This window comes from Panthera pardus, unplaced genomic scaffold (genome assembly GCF_024362965.1).
Source record: "Panthera pardus isolate Hobbes unplaced genomic scaffold, ASM2436296v1 HiC_scaffold_8, whole genome shotgun sequence".
Lineage (NCBI taxonomy): Eukaryota > Metazoa > Chordata > Mammalia > Carnivora > Felidae > Panthera > Panthera pardus.
In genome coordinates, this window is record NW_026527013.1 from 40,016,853 (window position 1) to 40,037,792 (window position 20,940).

The 20,940-nt window shown below is 45.9% G+C and overlaps 1 protein-coding gene across 1 annotated transcript in view; it reads right to left on the bottom strand.

Moving 5' to 3' along the window:
* Window positions 1-12,843: 12,843 nt before the first annotated feature.
* RYBP (RING1 and YY1 binding protein) overlaps window positions 12,844-20,940 on the bottom strand; it is an 80,115-nt gene continuing 72,018 nt past the window's right edge. Inside the window, exons 3-5 of the mRNA XM_053898531.1 lie at window positions 14,046-14,222; window positions 13,850-13,948; window positions 12,844-13,416 (exon numbers count right to left, since the gene is read on the bottom strand). Of these exons, the coding sequence (XP_053754506.1) occupies window positions 13,164-13,416; window positions 13,850-13,948; window positions 14,046-14,222 (529 nt within the window). The 3' untranslated portion in view covers window positions 12,844-13,163. The remainder of the gene's footprint in view (window positions 13,417-13,849; window positions 13,949-14,045; window positions 14,223-20,940) is intronic.

A 20,940-nucleotide genomic window follows, 5' to 3' on the forward strand; every position in this document is an offset into this window, starting at 1 on the left:
AGCCCACAGGCCAGCTAGCCTCGTCTTCCCCCTCTACCCTGCATTTCCTCCCTTTTCTGACTGGCAGTTTCAGGAGGCTATCCCCGTGGATTGCCAGTTTTGAGCTCCCTCGCCCTCGGCTTCCTGTCAGGCTGGCTATTGAGTAGCACTGGCAGGAGATGAGAGGGGATGAAGCAAGGGGGGGTCAAGTGTATTTCATGCTCCTCCCGGCCTGCTCTGATGCCACCTTTTTGGCAGTGGCTACTTTATCCCTCCCCAACCACAAATCCTGCAAAGCTGCCTCTCTTGCAGAGCTGTAAATGCTCTAGGCTCCGGTAAGCCTCTTTCCCCTCTTTGCCCTTCAGGCCTGGCACTGGTAATGGCTTCCCACTGTTGCTAACGTCTGTGGGTACCTCTCCACCCAAGTCCACACCTCTCTCAAAAGCCCTTTCATGTAGAGCCCTCGGGTGGAAACCTCTCAGTGATATGCTCTGTATGACCAGGGCCCTGACTAAGCCTATGCATGTTTGGTTTTGAACTGGTGATAAATGCAGAGAGAAATAAGCAGACAAAAAATACTAACTCCAGAAAAAAAAAAATTGTGCAGGGAAGACAAAGTAATCACAATTTTACCATAAAACTCCACTGTGATATACACTTACGTATATAGTCAAAATAATATAAATGCTGATGTTGATCTAATCAAATATGCTATACAGACAGTGGGTCCGGGGTCAGGGAGAAGTCTACGTTTGTAGATTGAAAATGGGCAGAAGGAAAGAGCTAAAATCTCATCTCCCATAGTAGAAATTAAGAGGTAACACGCAAGATGGAAAACAGGAAAGAACCCACTGGGCATGATTGTGACGTATGAAAAGAAATACCAAATAGTGATAAGGAATAAAAAAGAGTTTCCTCTGAGAAAAAGGAAATGGAAGAGAACGGAAGCAGGACTGGAAGTTTAGACTGCTGTTACTCTTAATGGACTAATCCTCTAGGGATGCATAACTAAATACCACCGATTGGGTGGCTTAAAAAACAGATATTTATTTGTTCACAGTTCCAGAGGCCAGAAGTCTAAGATCTAGACACCTGTAGCAGGGATGGTCTCTGCAGACAGCTGCCTTCTTGTGGCCTCGCATGGCCTTTGCTCTGTGCGCGGTGAGAGAGTGAGGTCTCCGGTGTCTCTACCTCTTCTTATAAGGACATTAGTCCCCTTAAGGGACCCACCCTTACCACCTCACTTAACCTTACATATGTCTTTAAATTTTTTTTTTAATGTTTATTTATTTTTGAGAGAGAGAGTGAGACAGAGTGTGAGCGGGGGAGGGCCAGAGAGAGGGAGACACAGAATCAGAAGCAGGCCCCAGGCTCCGAGCTGTCAGCACAGAGCCTGACGCAGGGCTCGAACTCACGGACCGCGAGATCATGACCTGAGCTGAAGTTGGAGGCCCAACCGACTGAGCCACCCATGGGGCGCCCCCCCCCCCTTATGTATGTCTTTAAAGACTCCATCTCCAAACAGTTCACTCTGGGAGTTGGAGCTTCAACATATGAATTTGGGAGGAACACAATTCAAACCATAACACCTAACATGACTTGATCCGGGAGATTCTTTAGACTATGACTATGTGCGTTATGGTGTATCTAGGGAGCATCCAACTGTGCGTTAAATTGTCCTGATGTAAAGGGCAGAATTAAGGGCATAAAGACACAGACTAATGGTGGACTTTGGTGACACACATGCTTCTTATGGATCCGGGCTTTGGATCACACAGGAGACTTGCCATCAAGGGCTCCAGATATGGACCAGACTCACACAAAGACCTTCCAGAGCAGATGCAATTAAATGTGTAACTGAAACCTCATCCCTTCCCCAACCCAAAACCTCAGACCACGGAATTCCCCAACTTGAGGACCATTTCCCAGGTTTCACTTTGGAGGAGGTGGACTGGAACAAGAGGTGACTGGGAACGTGAAGCGGGATTAATTGTCAGCCTGGCTCGCCCAAAGTTCCAGGTGCCTCCACCTGGGTTCAGTTTGCTCCCACTTTTAACAATACAGCCAGAATAGGAAACCAGGTTTTTCTGCTCGGAGTCTCTCCTTGGATACGGGAGGTGAAGGGACTGGAATGGAGGAAGTGAAGTTGGGAGTTAGTTCTTTCTAATTCCTGGTCAATCTCTGTTTATGTTCTTATAGTCTGGTAAAATGGTATGGTAGACTAGTTAATGCTCAAAATATCTGCTGCCCCTCCCTGTGGCACCCAGCCTAGAGGAGATGATACATCGCTATCCTGTGTTGGGGAAGGGATGCTTTTTTCTTCAGGGAGAAAGTCATTTATAGGAAGAGAAGTCAGAGTCATGCCCAAGTTGTTTGGATCCTTCTTGGCCTGCAGTGGAGATATATACACGTCTCCTTCTTTTTCTCTGGAGAGCCCTAACTAATACATAGTGGTTTAAATAAAAGAGAAGTTTATGTCTCACCAATAGGGTTCAGGGGCTAGGCAGGGCGCCTGGGGATGACAGCTCCAAGGTGTCTCAGGGACCCAGGCTCTATCTTTCAGCTCTTCCTGTCCTCAATAGGTAATTTCCATCCTTAAGATGACCTCATGGTCCATGATGACTGACAGTTCCAGCCATCACCTTAAAGTTCCAAGCCAGCAGCCTGAAGAATCAGGCAAAATTAAAGCATACTGGCCTCCCTCCCATCATTCAAGGACATTAAGAGTCTCTACTGCATAAGGGCACCTGGCTGGCTCAGTCGGTTAAGGGTCTGACTTCAGCTCAGGTCATGATCTCACGGTTCGTGGGTTCGAGCCCCGTGTCGGGCTCCGTGCTGACAGCTGGGACCCTGGAGTCTGCATCAGGTTCTGTGTCTCCTTCACTCTCTAGCCCTCCCCCACTCGCAGTCTGTCTCTCTCTCAAAAATGAATAAACATTAAAAAAAAAAAAAAGAGTGTCTACTGCATAACTGGAAGATACCCTTGTTCTTATATTCAAATACGGCCCTGGCCCTTCTAATCAGACTCATTTCAGGCCATGCACTTTGCAACACTGGGCAACGGTTGTCAAGGTGTAAGGACTGTCGTGTTTGTCTTCGGTCTGTGACGGTTGTTTAACGGGAGGTCAGGTCAGACTCCTTTTCAGGGTGGGCTCCTTGCAGGCAAAGTCAGGGTGGGCAGAGTGAAAGTAAATAAATATGCTGACATCTGACAAACAAGAGAAAACAGCCAAGCAGAGACATACAAAACTCAGGAAACAAGAGGTTAAGCCCTCAGACGCAGAGGGTGGAGAGAGGGCTGGCCCCCAACTGGGCTCCCCACAAAGGGCCTGCTGCCTCTTGGGATGCCCGCCCCAGCTGAAATGGGAGAGGCTGTTCTCTCCAAGCCTTAGAAGCCAGAATCTTCCCTGTGGGGAGGACTCCGGGAAGGGGGTGAGGCTTGCAGCTAGATTGCTGTCTTGGAACTAGGTCCTTTGGTCAGTGCTGGTGTCCACGGAGCAGTTCACACGGTTGGTTCCATGCTTTTAGGGGCGCTCAGGAGCGCGCGTGGGAGGGCCTCGGGCCCTATCTGCCAACTAACTGCTGGGCCCGGGCACCCGCGCTCTGCCCGCTGTGCCTCCACCCTTCCCCCTCCCCTCCCGAACGAGGCTGCAGGCCCGGGCGGCGACGGGAAGTGGCGGGCCCTCGGGGCAGAAAGAGGGATGCGCCGACCCGGCAGCGAGTCCGCCAGTTCTTGTGCTTCATTCTTAAACACGCGCCCGGAGGACTTCGCCGCTCCACGCTTCGGGCGAGGACACTGCGGTCCGGCCGCTCCTGCGAGCCCATTGGCCTCTCCGGCTCCACCCTTTCCCTGCCCCCTTCCCCTTCTCCGTCCCCAGTCCTGTCCCGGCCCCTTTCCCGTCCCCCCACCTTCCCCATCCCCGGATCAATCCCCACCCCGTTCTCCCGACCCCTTCCGCCACCCCGGCCCCCCTCCCTGGTCCCATTCTCGGCCTGTCCGCTTGCCCCCGGGGCCCCGGGCGCGGAAGCCTCCCGCAGGCCGGGAGCCCCGACAGCCCTCCTTCGCGGCAGCGGACTCTATTAAGCCGCATCTTCAGATGTCTGGGATGCGGGCGGAGGGGACTTTCTCAGACACCGAAGTGGACGGTCATGTCAAGAGGCCGCGGAAGCCTCACCTGCTGCCGGGAACAAAGGCTTCCGGCGTCTGGGGAGTCAAGAACAACTCACTCAAGCAGGAGTGTGACTGAGATGAGACTGGAATCCAGAGTCCAGCTGACAGCCAGGGCGCACCGTTAGATCTGCTCAGAACGGGTCGGAGGAGAAACCTCCGAGGCGGAGCGCACGGGCTGGCCGGAGCCTGGGCCACGCTGCTGGCTCGCACTGGCTGGAGCCCACTCTCCCGTCGGCTTCTCTCTCCTGCGGTGGGGGCTCCCTGTTATGGCCCTGAATGGTCCTATCCTTGTAACTCATGGGCACCGGGAGGTGACTCGAGCCATCCCTTTGCAAAGCTACTGTGGTCCGCACGTGGCCTCAAAGGTAGGAAATGGCGGGTGTGCAGGATACGGAGTCACCCTGTGGAGCAGGGAACTGAGATTTTGTAGGTATCTAGGAGGAGCCGGGAACTCCAGCTCACGAGACCTTTGTGTTACCGTTCTCCAGAGAAAGAAGCCAAGGTTCAGAGAGGCTCAATCATTTTCTAACGGCCACAGAGAGGCCCAGTAGGTCTTAACTACAGTCTTTTCACAAACGCTCCCCCCAGAGTTACGTTAGTTGGTGGAATACATTTTTAAAACACCATATTAAAGAAAGTGAAATGGGTTTCTTTCCAGCAGGACTTCTCAGAGCCTTTGATATACTAATGATCACTGTGAAACTCCAAGAGGGCTTCTGTATTAAACAGGATTTCAACCAAATGTATTTGGCCACAGCCAGGCATCTGGCCTAACTCGAGTTCAAGGAACATACTTTGGAGGAAGCTGCCCATTCAGCCTCTCGAAGACTAAACTCTGAATTAGACAGCCTTGATTCAAATCCCAATTCCTCCACTTACTAGCTGGGTGGCCTTGGGCAAGTTCCTTAAGATCTCCGTGCTCCAGTTGCCTCATTTGTAAAACAGGCAGGCAGCAATTTCTTCATTCCACAACCATTTATCCAGCACAGACTGCCAGTAACCCTTCTAGACACTGAGGGCTATGTCAGTGCTTACCTCATAGAATGTGACAGATGGCAGTGTATTCCAGGGAGCAGTACATTTTTTCTCTGAGGGGCCAGATAATAAATATTTTAGGCTCTGTGGCCCACACGGTCTCCACTGCAACAATTCCACTCTGCCTTTGTAGCAGGAAAGCAGCCACAGACAGCACGTGAACAAACGGGTGTGGCTGTGTGCCAATAAAACTTTATTTATAGACGCTGAAATCTGAATTTCAGATATTTTTCATCACAAATATTATTCTTTAAAAATTTCTTTCAACCACTTAAAAATGTAAAATCCATTCTGAACTCACGGGCTGTACAAACACAGGCAGTGGGAAAGGATTTGGCCCACGGGGTGTCGTGTGCCCGTCCTGACTATATTCCATAATGTTTCTGTGCGGATTAAGTGAGTTAATACTAGGCGCTAAACACAGTACCAAGAAAGCGTGTTCTTGCTACGTAAATGAATTTTGCTACGGTGATGTCGCTCCATGTTGCGCAGAAGGGATTTACAGAGTCAGGATGAAGTGAGGGTTTGTCACAGAGCTGGGAACATAAAAAAGGGTCCCACGCAACTGTGGTTCCCAGGACCCGCCACTCACACCCGCCGTTCCTGGTGTACACAGTGCTCTTCGAGGGTAAATCCCCACTAGGGATTCACGGGGCTTCTACGGAAGAGTAGCAAGCCCAGGCGTTGTCGGCCCTCGGCCTCTGCTCAGCAGCCACCAAAGTGGTCCCCACGTCTCGCCGGCCACACAGGCAAGCTGGCCCCTCCGTCCACCAGTGGCTGCTGATGGCTTCGGGATGAATGGAGGTGTTGGCAATTCTCCCTCTTATGAGTCTATTTGTTTGCATTGTCAGGATGATCTCTGCACATAGGAGTCAATTGGAACATTACAGTATCATTTATTAGAGGGTCTTGCCTCTTGGGAATGCCTCACCTTCACACATTTTCCACTCTGGCAGATTGTTATAATTCCAGCCAATGAGATAACTCTACTGTAGACTTCTCCAAACGGGTACAAATTTCTTTAAACGTGAAGAGGCAATGAATACAATTTATATATCTGCCTTGCTCCCCTGCACGGAGCTCTCCTCCTTCTGGGGCTGCTGTGATGGCTGAATTACTCAGGCTGAAAAAATGGTTCTCATCTACAATTCACTCTCCATGAGCGTATTTGGGGCCGATCTAATGGATTGTAGCTCAAACTTCTCTGTGCCAGGAGCTCGTGACATTTATGCACGAATGAAAAGTCCCACTCCCCATCAGTACACATGTGCGTATACACTTATGACACACACACGTATAGACACATATGCACGCAGGTACAATATATGTGTGTGTAATCCACAACCGATGCTTAGTAGTCTCCTACTGTGTGGTGATGCCAGGCACCCTGTGGCTCTCTAATTCTCCCACTGACTCTAAACTTCTTTTTTGGTAATAACAGGACAGTGAACATCATTTAAAAAAATCAAACTTTTAATGAAGAGAAGCCATATTCATTGTAACACTGTGTGTAGATACAGAAACACCAAGCAGCTGTCAAAAATACCACCGGACTTGATTTACATGTGGCCTTCGCCCAATTGCTCTGGGCCAGGGCCGGGGGGTGGGGGTGGGGGGGGTGGGGGGGCAGGTATATAACATAAAATATAAAAACAAGATAAAACAATCACAAACCAAGCCTTTCTCATTCCCAGTGTTGCCATCAGTGAAGCATTATAGCGAACGTCCAGGAAATAAAGTTGTCCCTCTTATTAAAACCACGACAAAATAGAAGCAACCCTGGGGGGGGGCGGGAGCGGAGACCTGGGCAGAGTAGGGTTTGTTTCTGAGATGAGGAAAATGAGCCTAGGGAGGCTGACTTGCCCACAGTCACCCACAAAGTCAGGTAGAGGTGGGAGCCTTCCACAGCTCTGACTCCCAGCATGAGCCTTGCTGTTTCCAGGAATCACATCCGTTTGGTGTTTTGCCCTGTTATTTGAGAGTCCCTGGGGTTGGCAGAACCGGTGCGACAGCCTGGGCAGGTCCTGGTCTGGCCTATATGGCTACACCCATCACTGCCAGCAGGCCTTTGGGTCTGGCATTTAAAGCTACAATGCTTGGCACTGGCCGCCTCCTCTGGTCCCATTTTAAACAGGAAAGCGGAGGTTTTCGAAAAGTTGGTGTTGGATATTTAGTTTCCTTCTTTCAGGACTCCTTCAAGTCTCTCAGCCAGCCTTCCACTGAGAATCCCTATGGCCCCAGGGAGGGCTCCACAACGGAAGAGTTGACTAAGTCAGCCTTGTAGGGTCCCCCAGTTGCTTTGGATGGGTTTGGTCCAGGGAAGGAATGGTAAATGAGTTTTACCACACAGGAACACGGGGTCACGAAGACTGTAGAGCTGTGTTGAGGCTTTGGAGTCTGAATTCAGCTGAGAAGAGAGTACTGTGACTGATTAGTGAGGTCTGGCACAGCTCCAGATGGGGGAACAGGTGGGGGTGTGGTCACTTGAATGCCAGGTCTAGGTCAAAAGCACCGGCAGGAGGGGGCCAATTTCAGTCTGCATCCACGCGCTTATCCCCCTTAGCTGTGTTCTGGCAAAGCACTGGATCTGTCATTGGGACTAGAAACACCCAGTCACCAGGTGCCCTACAGTGAGCCCCCCAGTCGCAGCCTTGTGATGAATGCCTGGAGAGAAGGCAGGTTTCCCAGGCAGAACATGACACCTGGATATCTACTTTCGCTTCAGGGTCTGCCCTGACCTGAGCGCCTTCCTCTATCTTTCCAGACATGTCCTATGACCTTTTCTAGAAAAATCAGAGCCTCCCCTGCAGTATTCAGTGGTCCGTGTCTATTGCACTTCACAGAACTCCGACTGCTAGGGAAAAGACTGCACCTTCCTGACAAACACTATTAGGAGCGGCCAGAACAGACCTTGGCTTCTTTGACAATTAACAAGCAGGACCTTGATCAAGAGGATGGTTCTGAACCTTTCCTTCCCGGGATGTTAAGGTTTCGGAGTAGCTCTTCAGAACCGCTCGGAGGTCAGGGACGAGACAGACCAAAGGCCTCCCTGACACCCCTCATCTCCTTGCTGCCCCAGGCAGAGGCTGGCCGGTTGCCACGTCACAGGATTATGAAAGCAGAGCATAAGCCTGGGTGCCTTCCGGCTTCAGGGATCATCCTATCCTTGACCAGGATGAATTCGGCCAGCGTCTATACCATGTCGGTGTCACGCCCCAGCCACGGTGTTCCTCAGTGGGGGTCTGGACGCGTCGACACGGCGTTTAGCCGAGGACAAGAGGGAAGGAGCCATTGTCTCCCTTCCCTCTTGTCCTTACGGCCAGAAAGGATCCAACTTCTTGCTGTACGCCTCTATCTATGCGAGGCAGCTGCCATCCTTCTCAAAGGGTGGAGCCAGGGCCACCAGCAGCGGGGACCCTCACGCAGGACTCCTCAGACACCAAAGAAAGCAGAGAGGTAGGGGGTACAACCAATCGCCTGTCTATAGCCACAAGAGCCGCTGGGAAACAGGAGACGCCATCTGATCCCTGCCCTTACACCCTTCCAGATCCTTTCCGAGACTTCTGAGGAGCCAGACTTGGGTGACGACTCCGTACCGGCAATTAAGGACCAAGGAGAACGCAGCTTTCTTAGTTTCCTTTCGTCAGGACGAACCCATTTTCCAGTTGGGGGTCCTGCACCATTTTACACCGTGTTCCTTTCAGTGCTAGTCCGAGTGCAAACTCAGGACAAAGAAGAGTAATCAGGGGTGCATCCTGAAGCGTTTCAAGTGGTTTTCGTATCCTGTGGAAGGGTACAGCAATCGCTGCGGCCACTCAGCAGTGGTCTCCCTAGCACGCGGCAAGCTTTGTGTGTGTGGCTTTCAGGTCTGACACTGCACTTCGTTTACATCGGAGTCACAATTTACCTAACTGCAGTTGGCCAGAAACGGATTGTCTTCTGAAAGTTTGCGGCGAGCCACCGAACTGACCGTCGTCAGCCGCCGTCTCTTTTTAAATCGCTATAACCGATCTCAAAGGATGAGCTTAGATACGTGAAGATGGTTTTCTTCCCAAATCTGGACGTTCTTTTTGTTCAGTTAGGTTTGCTGTTGCAGCTTTGAGATATGCACACCTAAACCAACTTGCGCTCTTGGCCTCCTGTTCCCAATGGAAATAACCCGCGAGCTAAAAATCCGAGTACAGAATGGAACCATTTTCCTAAGGCTAAAATCTATACACAAGGAAATAAAGATTTCAGTGTAAATTTTACTATTTTATTTGTGAAAAAACTACAAGCAGAATTCATAAATAGACATTTCTATTTAAAGCAGGAAAATGATAAAGTGGCTTCTAATAACATAGTCGTGCACATGCCAGTAACAGGAATATATTAACATCTTTTATTTGCTAGACAAAGAGCAGTGTCCAATATAAATTTCCCCAAAACATTTAAGACCTGTGAATTTCTGACCAGTTCACAAAACCACCAACTGACACTTTAGCATGAAGAAAAAAACAAACCTAACAGACTGTCAGCTCTAAAGACGTTACAGAGCAGAAACTTCCAAAAGCGTTATACAAGCTGTCTTTCTGGGCAAATGAAAAATATAGCTCGTATAATACATTAACAAAAATTCACAAGATAAGATTATGTTTTGACATACTTAACAAGCATTCTCTATTTGTCTCCAACAAACAAAGCTAAGGAAATAATGTAACCATCTTTACACAGTAAATTAAGGTTACAAGTCATACACAAGAACAGAACTGCTTGCGCATTAAAAACTGTTCAGCTCCATTGTCATACTCTAAATGTTGGCTCTTAAACCATTTTCGGTTACATACAAGCAAAGGTTATTATATATTCAGCAATTAATAAATTTTCAATAATTTAAGATACGGTAGCTTAAAAAAGTAGACTGAGAATGGTCTTGATAAGGCAGGTGAGACATCTTAGTGGAACTAAACTCACAGAAGCTTCTGCCAATGTTTTTAAAGATCCAGATTGAAACTGAAAGGTTTGATCAGAATATTTTGTGGGTGTCAAGATGTCTTTCCCTTTTTTTTTTTATAAACTGCATGACTCAAGCAGAGCACGCTGGGGAAGCTCTGTTGTGTGTGCGCACGCACGAGTGTGATAGAGCGTGTGGTATGAAAACAAATGGAAACTTGCAAGCGTAACACTGTGCTTTTGTTTGTTTTGTTTTTATAACCTGCTTACTGTGCCACTGAATACCAAGTATTTCTGGTCCTCTTTTAATATATATCTTTATAAACTACACTAGTGTTTTTATGCGCTGCCTACTAGTTGTAGGGCAAACTGCAAATGCAGAAGTTATAGGAATTCCATTTCCAGAATACATGCCTGAGGGATGTCTTCAATTTCGGAAATTAAAAGTGTAGAGTCCCCACCACTTCACTACCTCAACAGGATACACCACAGCAGCCGGAGGACTGGCCCAACGGCATGTGACTGTCGAGAAGTCCCAGTGTTAGCTGCAGTTTCTAGCAAAATGCCAATTTCACCTCACCTGTTTGAAAGCAACCCTCCCTGCCTTCACCCCTCCCAATCCTTTCCTCTATTCTTTATCACGGAGGCAAAACTGAAAAACCAAGACACTGGCGATGAATTAATTAGCAGCCTATGAGTAGCTGGTTCATCAGCTCTTTCCACTAATCTAGGGGTCCAATCACTTTACATGAAACGAATTTTGAGAAAGTACACAGTGTTTCTGAACAAAGTGCATACCAACACTTATTGGTTCAAAAAGCAGTGCAACCCACGAGTTTGGTGGCATTTAAATTTTCTTAAAAAGGTAATTAGAAAACGTAGCAATTCCTTACATCTCTGGAAAATAAATATGGCTGACTAATTTACCCTCCCTGAGACCCTTAATAAAAGGAATATTAAAACTTTAGAAGGAATGTCTTTGCAATATCCCACTAATATTAAAACGTGGATTTAAAATTCATAGTCAAATCACTATGGATTATATATTCTGATGCTTACAGAAAGCATCTGATTTCCTTTGGTTCATTAATAAATACTTTAAAAATGTATTTAAAAAGAGAGCATAGCTTGCATCCCAGATACAAGCATCATTTTAAAAAGAGGGGAACAATTGTCCATGCATTTGAGAATAGGAGCACAGCAACAAATAGCACTGCTTTACAGCCTACACCTTTGAGGACAGAATTTAAATTACGGCACACCAGTGACTACCGAATAGTTTTAATGTAAACGTGAAAGGAACCTTTCCTCTTGGCTACTCAAATCAAGCTGTTAATTGTTTCTTTTTACTCGTTGCCTCCATAGACAGGTACTTCCGTTCTTAAGCAAACCAGGTTTTTCACCCCACAATGTGGCACTTCATCACAAATCGCTGCCCTCCCGTGAGTCCTTCAGTATGATCAAAGAAAGGAAGGTGACACCAAGTTCCCATGTTTGAAATGACTCTGAAGCCTACAGACCGCGTGGATATGAACGTTAAGAGTCAAACGCAAGAGACCCGAAATCCAAACAAAGCAAAACAACACATTTGAAAAACAAGGAGGGGGTGGAATCATGTTAGTGGTCTTTTTGTTTTGTTTTTGCAAGACAGTGAAAAATGAGGGAACAGAAATGTTGAAAAAGACAAAGATCACACGCTCGCAGGAAGTCTGAACTTTCCCTGCAATTCTGGCTGCTAATGCTTAAACCATTCACCACGTTCCCACAGCAGGGAATCGAGAAATGTCTCTAAACACTGTAAATACTCCATGTCGGGACTGGATGTGCGTTTGATAACCTTGGTTCAGTCAAAAACAAACAAGAGTAGGTTTTAAGAAGGAAGAAGAAGTCTCATAAACTAAATTGGCAGGGTAAGGAAAAGGAGAGGACACAAGGCAAACCAACTTCAATTACAAAAACCACGACTGCAATGTCACGTGCAAAGTGGTAAGAGGGAGTTGCTTCTTGTATGGACCAAAAATATAGGTTAGACAGTTTCAGTCCTGAAACTTAAGAGATTTACCTCAGACATGAGTGGAGGTCTGGAAAATGGATGGAATTCGAGTTACAGAATACCATATTTTCATGAGTGCTTATGTAAGAACAGCAATGCTAACATGTAACCGGAACTTACACGAATACTTGGCATTCTGGAGCTAGTTTAGTTACTTTTGAATCGTCTTCAAAGCCCTCCCAACTAAACCATTTGTGATTTGTCAATTATTCCATTGCAAATGCAGGCTATCTGGAGCAGTCTTGAAATCTGAGATCACATTGTGTAAAAAATATATATTTTTATATCGTCCAGTACTCTTTAGACAGATGAGAGTCAAGTTCCCACGTGGGTTGGAACATACTTCATGTAGGACTGATTTTAATTTAATTTCAGCACTTTCCTAGAAGGGACTGTCCCAGATCTGTAACTGTTCAATGTTGTATTCACTTCACAGTGTATCAAGCACCAGCGTTGCCATGGATTGGTTTCAAATAACCCTTTATATATAATTTTATATTTATATATATATAGTTATATCAAAACTGATAGTACATAGTATAACTGGAAGAAAGAACTAAACTTAAAAGGATATGCTGAAAGGATGGAGTCTGTGAACACAATAAATAAAAGTTCCCTCCCCCACCCAGCCCCCCCCCCGCCCCCCCCCAACAAAACAAAAACAAAAAACCAGTTGTCATGTACATGGAAAATTGTGCACAGCAGATTTTTTTTTTTTTTTTATAAAAAGTAGATTCAGGAGCACATCCAATTATAAATGATTGTTAGGAAAATCATATAAAACAATGGAATACATAAAAGTGTCAAGAGTAATCGTCAGGGTGCGAAATTCCTTGGTGGCCAGATGCCCATGGCAAGCAGAAATCATCCTGGCAGCTTCACTAAGAGGCCGATGTCCACAGAAGATTCTCCAGGGGGTGCAAGCAGCATGGGCAGGTGGAGGATTTGAATTTCATACCCTGATTCATAGTTTTCACAATTCCATGTGCAATTTCAGAAAGATTCATCATTTACTGCTGACATGTCGCCCTTTGGCGTGGAGGAACGGGAGGAGCCCTTGTCTGTGCTCTCTGACCCCGAGCTGCTCTGGTTCTGCTGTTCTGACCCTGCACTGGAGGTCACTGTGGATGAGGAGGTCGAGGAGGAGCGAGTCTTTTCCTTAAAGTCTGTGATAATGACGGTGACGTTGCCCACAGTCACTGCCAACTGCTGTGCGGTGCTCCTGTCCACGTTTTTCAGCCGGGGCCTGAAAGCAACACCCCGGGGAACAGCCAATTAAATATAAGCTATGGATTCAAAGCAACTTCTCCATCAATATACACACAGACCTCACGCCACCGTGGGTGGGAAGGGGTCTAAATTGCCACCACACACACCAAGAGCTTCCAGCAAAGTCTGCTGATTAACTTTTAGCGACAGAAACCACCACCGGTTAAACAAAGCTTTTGGACCAATGCAAAATTATCATCGGTTGATCTTTCTCCTGTTGTGGGCACAGTGATACAGAAGAAACCCACATATTTACACGTGTGTTTTCCAAGCGAACAGGCCCACACCTAGCTCCTGCCCCCACCCCTTCTTAGCTTGCAAGCTCACAGGCACAAAACCTGCCCCGGGTTCGGGACTAGGACAAAGTAAATCAGAGCAGCAATGCTGTATTTCAATCTAGCTTCAAATACCTTGAGGTGTGATTCGTTTCACTGGTCTTTGTTGTAGCATTTGCAGACTGTATGCTGTTTGCTTCACTAGGAGGATCTTTCAGAATATCGGACTTTGGTCTGGGGGGGCGGGGCGGAAACAAAAAGAGGCATTTAAAACAGGGCTGGAGTTCACCGGCAAAATAACAGAACTGTGCAGAGTGGGCTGGGAACTTACTTTGTTTTCTTGTTGGTATTTTTCTTTGTAACACTAGGACTGATTTCCTTATCTTTCTCAGGTTTCTCTTTGTCTTGCTTCTCCACCTTCTCCTTCTTTTCCTTCTTCGGGGGCGGCGGGGTGGCGTACTGCTGTGCCACTTGCTGCGCCACCAGCTGAGAATTGATCCGAGGTTTTCTAAAACGTTTAAGGAAAGACACGTCACTATTTGCTTTATATTATTTCTCTCACTTTTTTTTTGCTTTGGTCTTACAATCTCTCGAAGTATTTTATGACTGGTGTCTGGCAAGTGCAAACTAAACTACTTGTTATTTCTCCGTTATTGCTCCTATGCAATAGGTAGAACCCTCTTCCTCTTTCAGATCCACCTCCTGCATGTCTGCCTTTAACGACACACACACATGTGCTCACACAGACACATCCCTTTGCAGAAAAAGTCTTTCAGCCCATAAAACATGACACTGTTTCTAAGAGTGCAGAGAGCACTTCTTCTTTTGAGCTGTCAAGATTATACTGACTGACAGCTTTCAAATACTCCTGCTGCAGAGGGTTAATCTCATTTTATTAAATGGACACTGGTAATCCCTTGAAAGGAGAATGAAATTAGAAGTGTGACATTCACTCCTCAATCTAATTATTCCAACTCGGTCTGCTCCCCTGCAGCTCTGTGATTGGCATGGACAACACATATAGAGCAATAAAAGGTAACTGTGGTTCATACTAGCTCCCAAGGGGAGTGAAAGACTGAAAGTCACTATAAAAAAACCTCAGACAAGTGATACATTCATTGTGCCATCAACCATTATGTCCGCGCCAATCTCCAACTGACACCGGCTCTTAACACTATTGTTTACAAAATCTAAGTGCTGCCAAACACTTTGCACAATGCAGGAGCATTCAGACCCAAATGGGAAAAGGAGACAGAAGAGCCTATGCGTTATTTCTATACAATATTAATTTTCAAACATTTCCCATCTAGATCTCCATTTATAATATAATAGATCGCCATTTGCAATATAGTAACTTCTCCAAGAACAAGGTAGGAAACAAACACCTCCAGGTGGGTGGGTCGTTAATAAGGTGAAATGACCGGCTGCCACAATGTAACCATCACCTTCAGCCCCTACATCTCCCTCTCGGTCCCCAGGATGGAGAAGAGGGCTGGGGAAAAATAACCAGCCACACTAGGTCTAGCTCATCATTGGGAAGCCTGGGGGCAGGGAGTGAAACAAATGTGGGGGCGGAGGGGAAGCTTCCTTCTTAAGTAATTCTGCCATTTTGGGGCAGGAAAACAGTTGCTAGATACCTGACATGCTGAACCCCTAATTCCTGGAGCTTCTGAGGGCTGGTGTGGCGTGGATGAGGAGGAGACAGTCAGCTCACTCCTGCGAGTTCCCCAAGGTGAGCCTGAGCGTGGAAGGCACTGGGTTTGCTCTGAGCATTTCAGTACTTGTTCGGTGGTAGGGTGGCTTTACCAGAAAACGTACCAACAAAGGTATAATCTCAAAGCAAACTTCTTATCAGTCTCTAGCAACATAGGCCTTGGTCATGGGTGGTCACCACAAAACCCAGTCACAGGTACACCTCAGCCTGGACCACAATATTGTCAGTGGTAAGAGATGCAAACGCAGACGTGAAGTACCTCTAGAGAAAGGGAGGAAGGTACTTAACTCTAAGCCCCCAGAGGATTCCGTATGAAAGTAACTTTCTTTTTCCACAGGTTCTGAGAAAGGCAGCAGCAGCCATGCTAACACATTCTACTCCTTCAAAGAGCAAGCACGAATGTGTTCATACTTACAAAGAAGATCATCACCACCACAAACATTTCCCAAGCACTCACTGGGGATCCAAACAGATCAGCTGTCTAAAGGGATTACCAGTTTAATTCAGGTGAAACAAAATGCCACACACTAAACAATACTCTGGTATCAAAATAAGTCAGCCAGAGTTAATACTGTGAATAAACCATAAAAACTATGAAAAAACTACACCTTGAGAGAGAATTTCAATTAAGCCAGCACATTCATTTTATTCCAGAGAAGTCTGACGTGCAAGAACATGAAAGGACACCCGGACATCAGTCTAAGAGAACCTTCCACAGGGAAGGAATAAAAGGTTAACTGCCAGCCAAATCACCAGGCCCACCCAATCCGAGTTAGAGGTGCCTGTCTCATTCTAGAACACTCTACAAAGTTCTGTCACTTACAACGCTGTACTGTGATTGCCAGTCAACTGGACACCCCTCAGTGGCAACCTCACATCTTAATCATTCTTGTCACCATGTCATTCAGCACAGTGACAGGTGCTCAATAAAGTTATCTACTGGATGAATAAAGAATAAACGAACATAGCAAAGACAAAGTAAAATGAGGATGAACAAGAGGGCCCAAGCTTCGATAACCAGAAGGAGGTCAATGCCGACCACCAGGAGAGCAAGCCACATGGGATCAAGGGCTGCGAAGACGGACGGACGGTCAGCGCACTAGTACAGAGATGGCCAACAGGAACCCTTCTGAGAACTGTGGTGCGAAAGTGAGCACGGCCCTGGCCATTGTGGAAAGGTTAGCAGGGTTTGAGACTGCTATAGGAAAAGAAGACTTAAATCATGCTGTATGCTGAAACAGACCGGAAGCAGGCAAGAGAGGTTAATTCATGGGGTAAAGGAGAGACCGTACAATCAAGACAAGTCCTGGGAAAGGAACGGGGACACGTTCTTCTAAAGCATGAAAGGGATGCTAAGTAAATGGGGGTTATGGGCAAAATTTGGGAATGAGAAGTCAGAGAAGAGATTCCGAAACCAGGGACCTTAGAAGCAGTGCCCGGTTCAGTGAGTAGCAGGCACTAACATTAGCAGAAACGAGAGCTAATGATGAGCGGAGAGAAAGGGAAATTGCTTCTTTTGAGTACAGCTGACAGACCAGGTTAGTTTCAGGTGATTCAACAACTCTATATGCTGTACTCACCCCAAGTGTAGCTACCATCAAAAAGAAAGCTACTTGTATCTCACGAATGGCCCTTAAGGGCATGAGTGGGGGGACCATAAGAAGCTGTGAGGCAGCCAGACATCACACGTGTCCAGGACGGAGTACCCCGAAACGAGGCCGGCTTGCCAAGGCTCCAGGCAGACTGTGGACAACAGGTGAGGTGCCTGCGGTGTGTTTCTGTGCCGGATAAGCATTCCCTCAGACTTCAGCAAAATGCATGGTCTAAATTCTTCAGCACATGCAAACCATGATTCACTACCTACAGGAAAAAATCTATATATACCGAAGGTAAAAATCAGCTGTGATTCCTAATACACAGCACACATGCACAGCCATGTGATGGCTTGTACCTGCTCCTAAGAAAATGAATGTCTGACTAGAAGAGTGAATGCCACTCTCTGCCAATGGTTAACCAAGCCACAAGCTCAGAAAACGACAAGGACCCAAGGCTATTTGTGATCTGATAATAAGCAAATAAGCAAGGAATAGGGGATGTCTGCTAAAGACATTTGTGTTGTTTCAAAGGTATTACTGTGTTTTATGTCATCCATTTCCAAAGTCACAACCTAACTCCTCAGTCGTTACCTGACCCCCTCCTCACAAAAAACCCTCCAAAACTGAGGAATATTATTGAAATTGCTATTGCCAAAAAAAAAAAAAAAAAAAATTACTATCGCAGCTTTTTCAAACTCTCTCCCTCCAACAAGTCCCATAGAATTTCTAAGAAAGATTAGGGTACAGAGGATGTAGGAAATAAACCTAGCCAATTTTTAAAAGATTTGATTTTTAAGTACTCTCTACACCCAACATGGGGCTCAAACTCACAACCCCAAGACCAAGAGTCACATGTTCTCCCGAGACAGCCAGGTGCCCCAAACCTATCCAATTTTTACCAGCTGCACAGTACTTTTCTCAATCAAGTGCATACCAATACTTACTGGTTCAAAAAGCAAAGCCAACTTTTTTGCAAGGGGAAGTTTAAGAAGACCAGAAGGCCCACCCGTGTGCACCTGCCAAATAAAAGTGCCACCCCGTCAGCACTACTCGGGCAGCTCCTGCCATCTGTCCCCTCTGGTTCCTAGGCTTATGCTCTGACTGCATGTGGGACAATGGGGACGCCCCATCTCCATGAGAGCTGCACCCACCTCACTCCAGTGAGGCCACCCCAGCCTCTCTAGACTAGACACGGCGAAGCGCCTGGAGTAGCAGAGGCAGATCCATTTCCCAGCCATCACAAGACAGGCACAACGTGAAGCTAGATTTAGCACAACTCTAAGAAGAACTGTCTCCAAATTACAAATTAAGAAGATTGAGGACCAGAAAGATAAACTTGTCTAAGGCTAACAATTAAGTGGCTGAGCTGGGATTTTTAACCCAAATCCATCTGGACTCTTCGTGGATTCCTATTTTGAAGGTAACCTCAAAAGAGTCTCTCTGCCTTAAATAGCCCAGACTTGTCTACTTGTGTGTGTGTGCGACTTGGGCCTGAGGTACTAGGGATGAAAACCTCAGGTCAATCCGCTGAGCTACACAACTCACTGACAATGCCAGGAGCCTCATTAGCCTCGTCATCCTCATTGTGGCAAGAGGACTACTTGGTTGTCCCTAAGGGAAGAGAAAAGGGCAGTGGAAGCTACCAAGAATGCTTTCCACTGCCTGCGGAACATTCCCAGTAACAAGGGAACACCTATCATGATTATGTGATACTGCTGATCAGTGAGAAATCATTACTTCCCGCAGATTTACATAGCTCACTGCATCTTCTAAGTGTCCTACAACGCACAGTGTAGACAGCACATTTAGTGGGCAGAACTTTCAACATGTTGCAGAAAGTCAATCCTTCAGTATGCAGCTGCAGAGTCTGGGTTCTTCAAAATTATGTTTTCCAACTATCAAACCTAAAATAAACTATTAATAGCCTTCAAAATACAGTGGGAAACATAGATCAAAACATATGGCTTAAGCTTTTGATGTCTAAGCCTTGAACTAAAGCCAATAAACTAACAACAACATAAAACAAAAACACTACTGGAGAAGTGTTATATAGTAAACAGGGGTTCTAGTTTCTTTAAAAAGAGTAAAGCTGACACTGAACAAGTTTTCTGTATCTTCCTCAAGACTTTTTTATAACCAAAAAAAAAAATTACTCTATGGGTTTATGGTTGCTGTCTCAGTAACATTTACAAATGAAAATCTGCTGTGAAATTTCAGTAAAAGACATCATCAGGAAAACGTGTCTATTTATTTGCTTTTAAAACAGCTTAATATTTCAGGGGTGTCTGGGTGGCTCAGTGAGTTAAGCATCTGACTCTTTATTTCATTATCTGGCTGAGTGTGGTGCCTGCTTAAGATTCTCTCTCCCTCTTTCTGGGGCTCGCACTCTCTTAAAAACAAAAAAACAAGAACCCAGCTAGTATTTCAGAAAAGTCCATTCCATGAAAAGTGAAGCAAATCTTCATCTAGGGACAGCCTTAACTTTAGACAAGGAAAATTTTCAGAGTTTGAACATACATGAGTGAATGAACACAGGAAGAGCACAAAACAATCTTTTGGAATTGTTTCTGGTATGTGTACTCATGTCACTGGGGTAAGCACAGACAGACCTTTTTTTCTTTCTTTTTTTTAAAGGCAAACCATATTTTTAAGAGGTGTTTCTACCATATACCCTTTTCCTTGTTTGCCTGTATACTCAGGGAAACCTGAGATTTTACCGCTCATTTCTCATAAACTTCTCTATATCTAAGCTACCTAACAAGCAACATCACAAACCACCGTCTTGTGGTTCAGGCAACAAAGAGCAAGAAGAAACTCTAACAAATTGTATCTTTCCCTTGATTATGTTCAGCTTTTCCTAAATTATCATTTGTGCATTTTGCCAACTTAGAGAATTCCATCTGGTGTTTCACTTTTCAATTAAAATACCCTAAAGGCTCTGGAATCAGACAATCAACTCATCCATTAAAAAAAAACAAAAAAACAAAACAAAAAACAAAACAAAAAAAAATGGTGCTTTACAAACTTGCCAAATCGTCTTCACTGAGCTTATACAGTCCTTGAGTTCTCTGGCCATTTACATCTCCCCAACCTTTTCCTTGCTTTGGTGATCTGCTAGGTGAAGAACTATTAACTTCTAGGATTTAACAGCTGTTAGAATGCTTTTCCATTTAGCTCACTTCTATCAGGACCCAAGATTCTTCATGAGAGACCACATGGCAATACAATTTTTTTTTTTTTTTTTAACGTTTATTATTGAGACAGAGAGAGAGAGAGCATGAGCAGGGGAGAGGCAGAGAGAGGAGGAGACACAGAATCTGAAGCAGGCTCCAGGCTCCAAGCTGTCAGCACAGAGCCCGACGCGGGGCTCGAACTCACAAACCGCAAGATCATGACCTGAGCCGAAGTTGGACACTCAACCAACTGAGCCACCCAGGCACCCCGACCACATGGCAATATAAAAGGAAACTTGACATGACCAATTTTCCTGTCCTTACATGCAAAAGGTCATCCTACACATATTGTTACACCAGCTAGGACAGATTCTACGCCACCCACAGTGATTGAATTTTTGTATTGATGATGCCCCCCCCCAAAAAAAAAAAAAAACACAGCAGCTGGGAACACAGCACAGTCTGTATTTATGGCAAAGGCAATACACATGTTGGGTCAACAACACTGGCCACTACACACTAATGGCCCCTGGCTTTGATGACTAGTACAGAAAAGAGGCCCTACAAAAACAACCTGTTTTCTATTCATTTTACCTACCAGCTCTTGAGCCATTGTATTTTTTTTTTTTTTTTTTTTTTTAATACCAAAGATAACCCAAAGTAGAAATGCTGCAAACAGAACACAAGTTAGAATTCCAGCTTTGACACCAAGGATCACAAGCCTAATGAGTCGAAATCATTTGT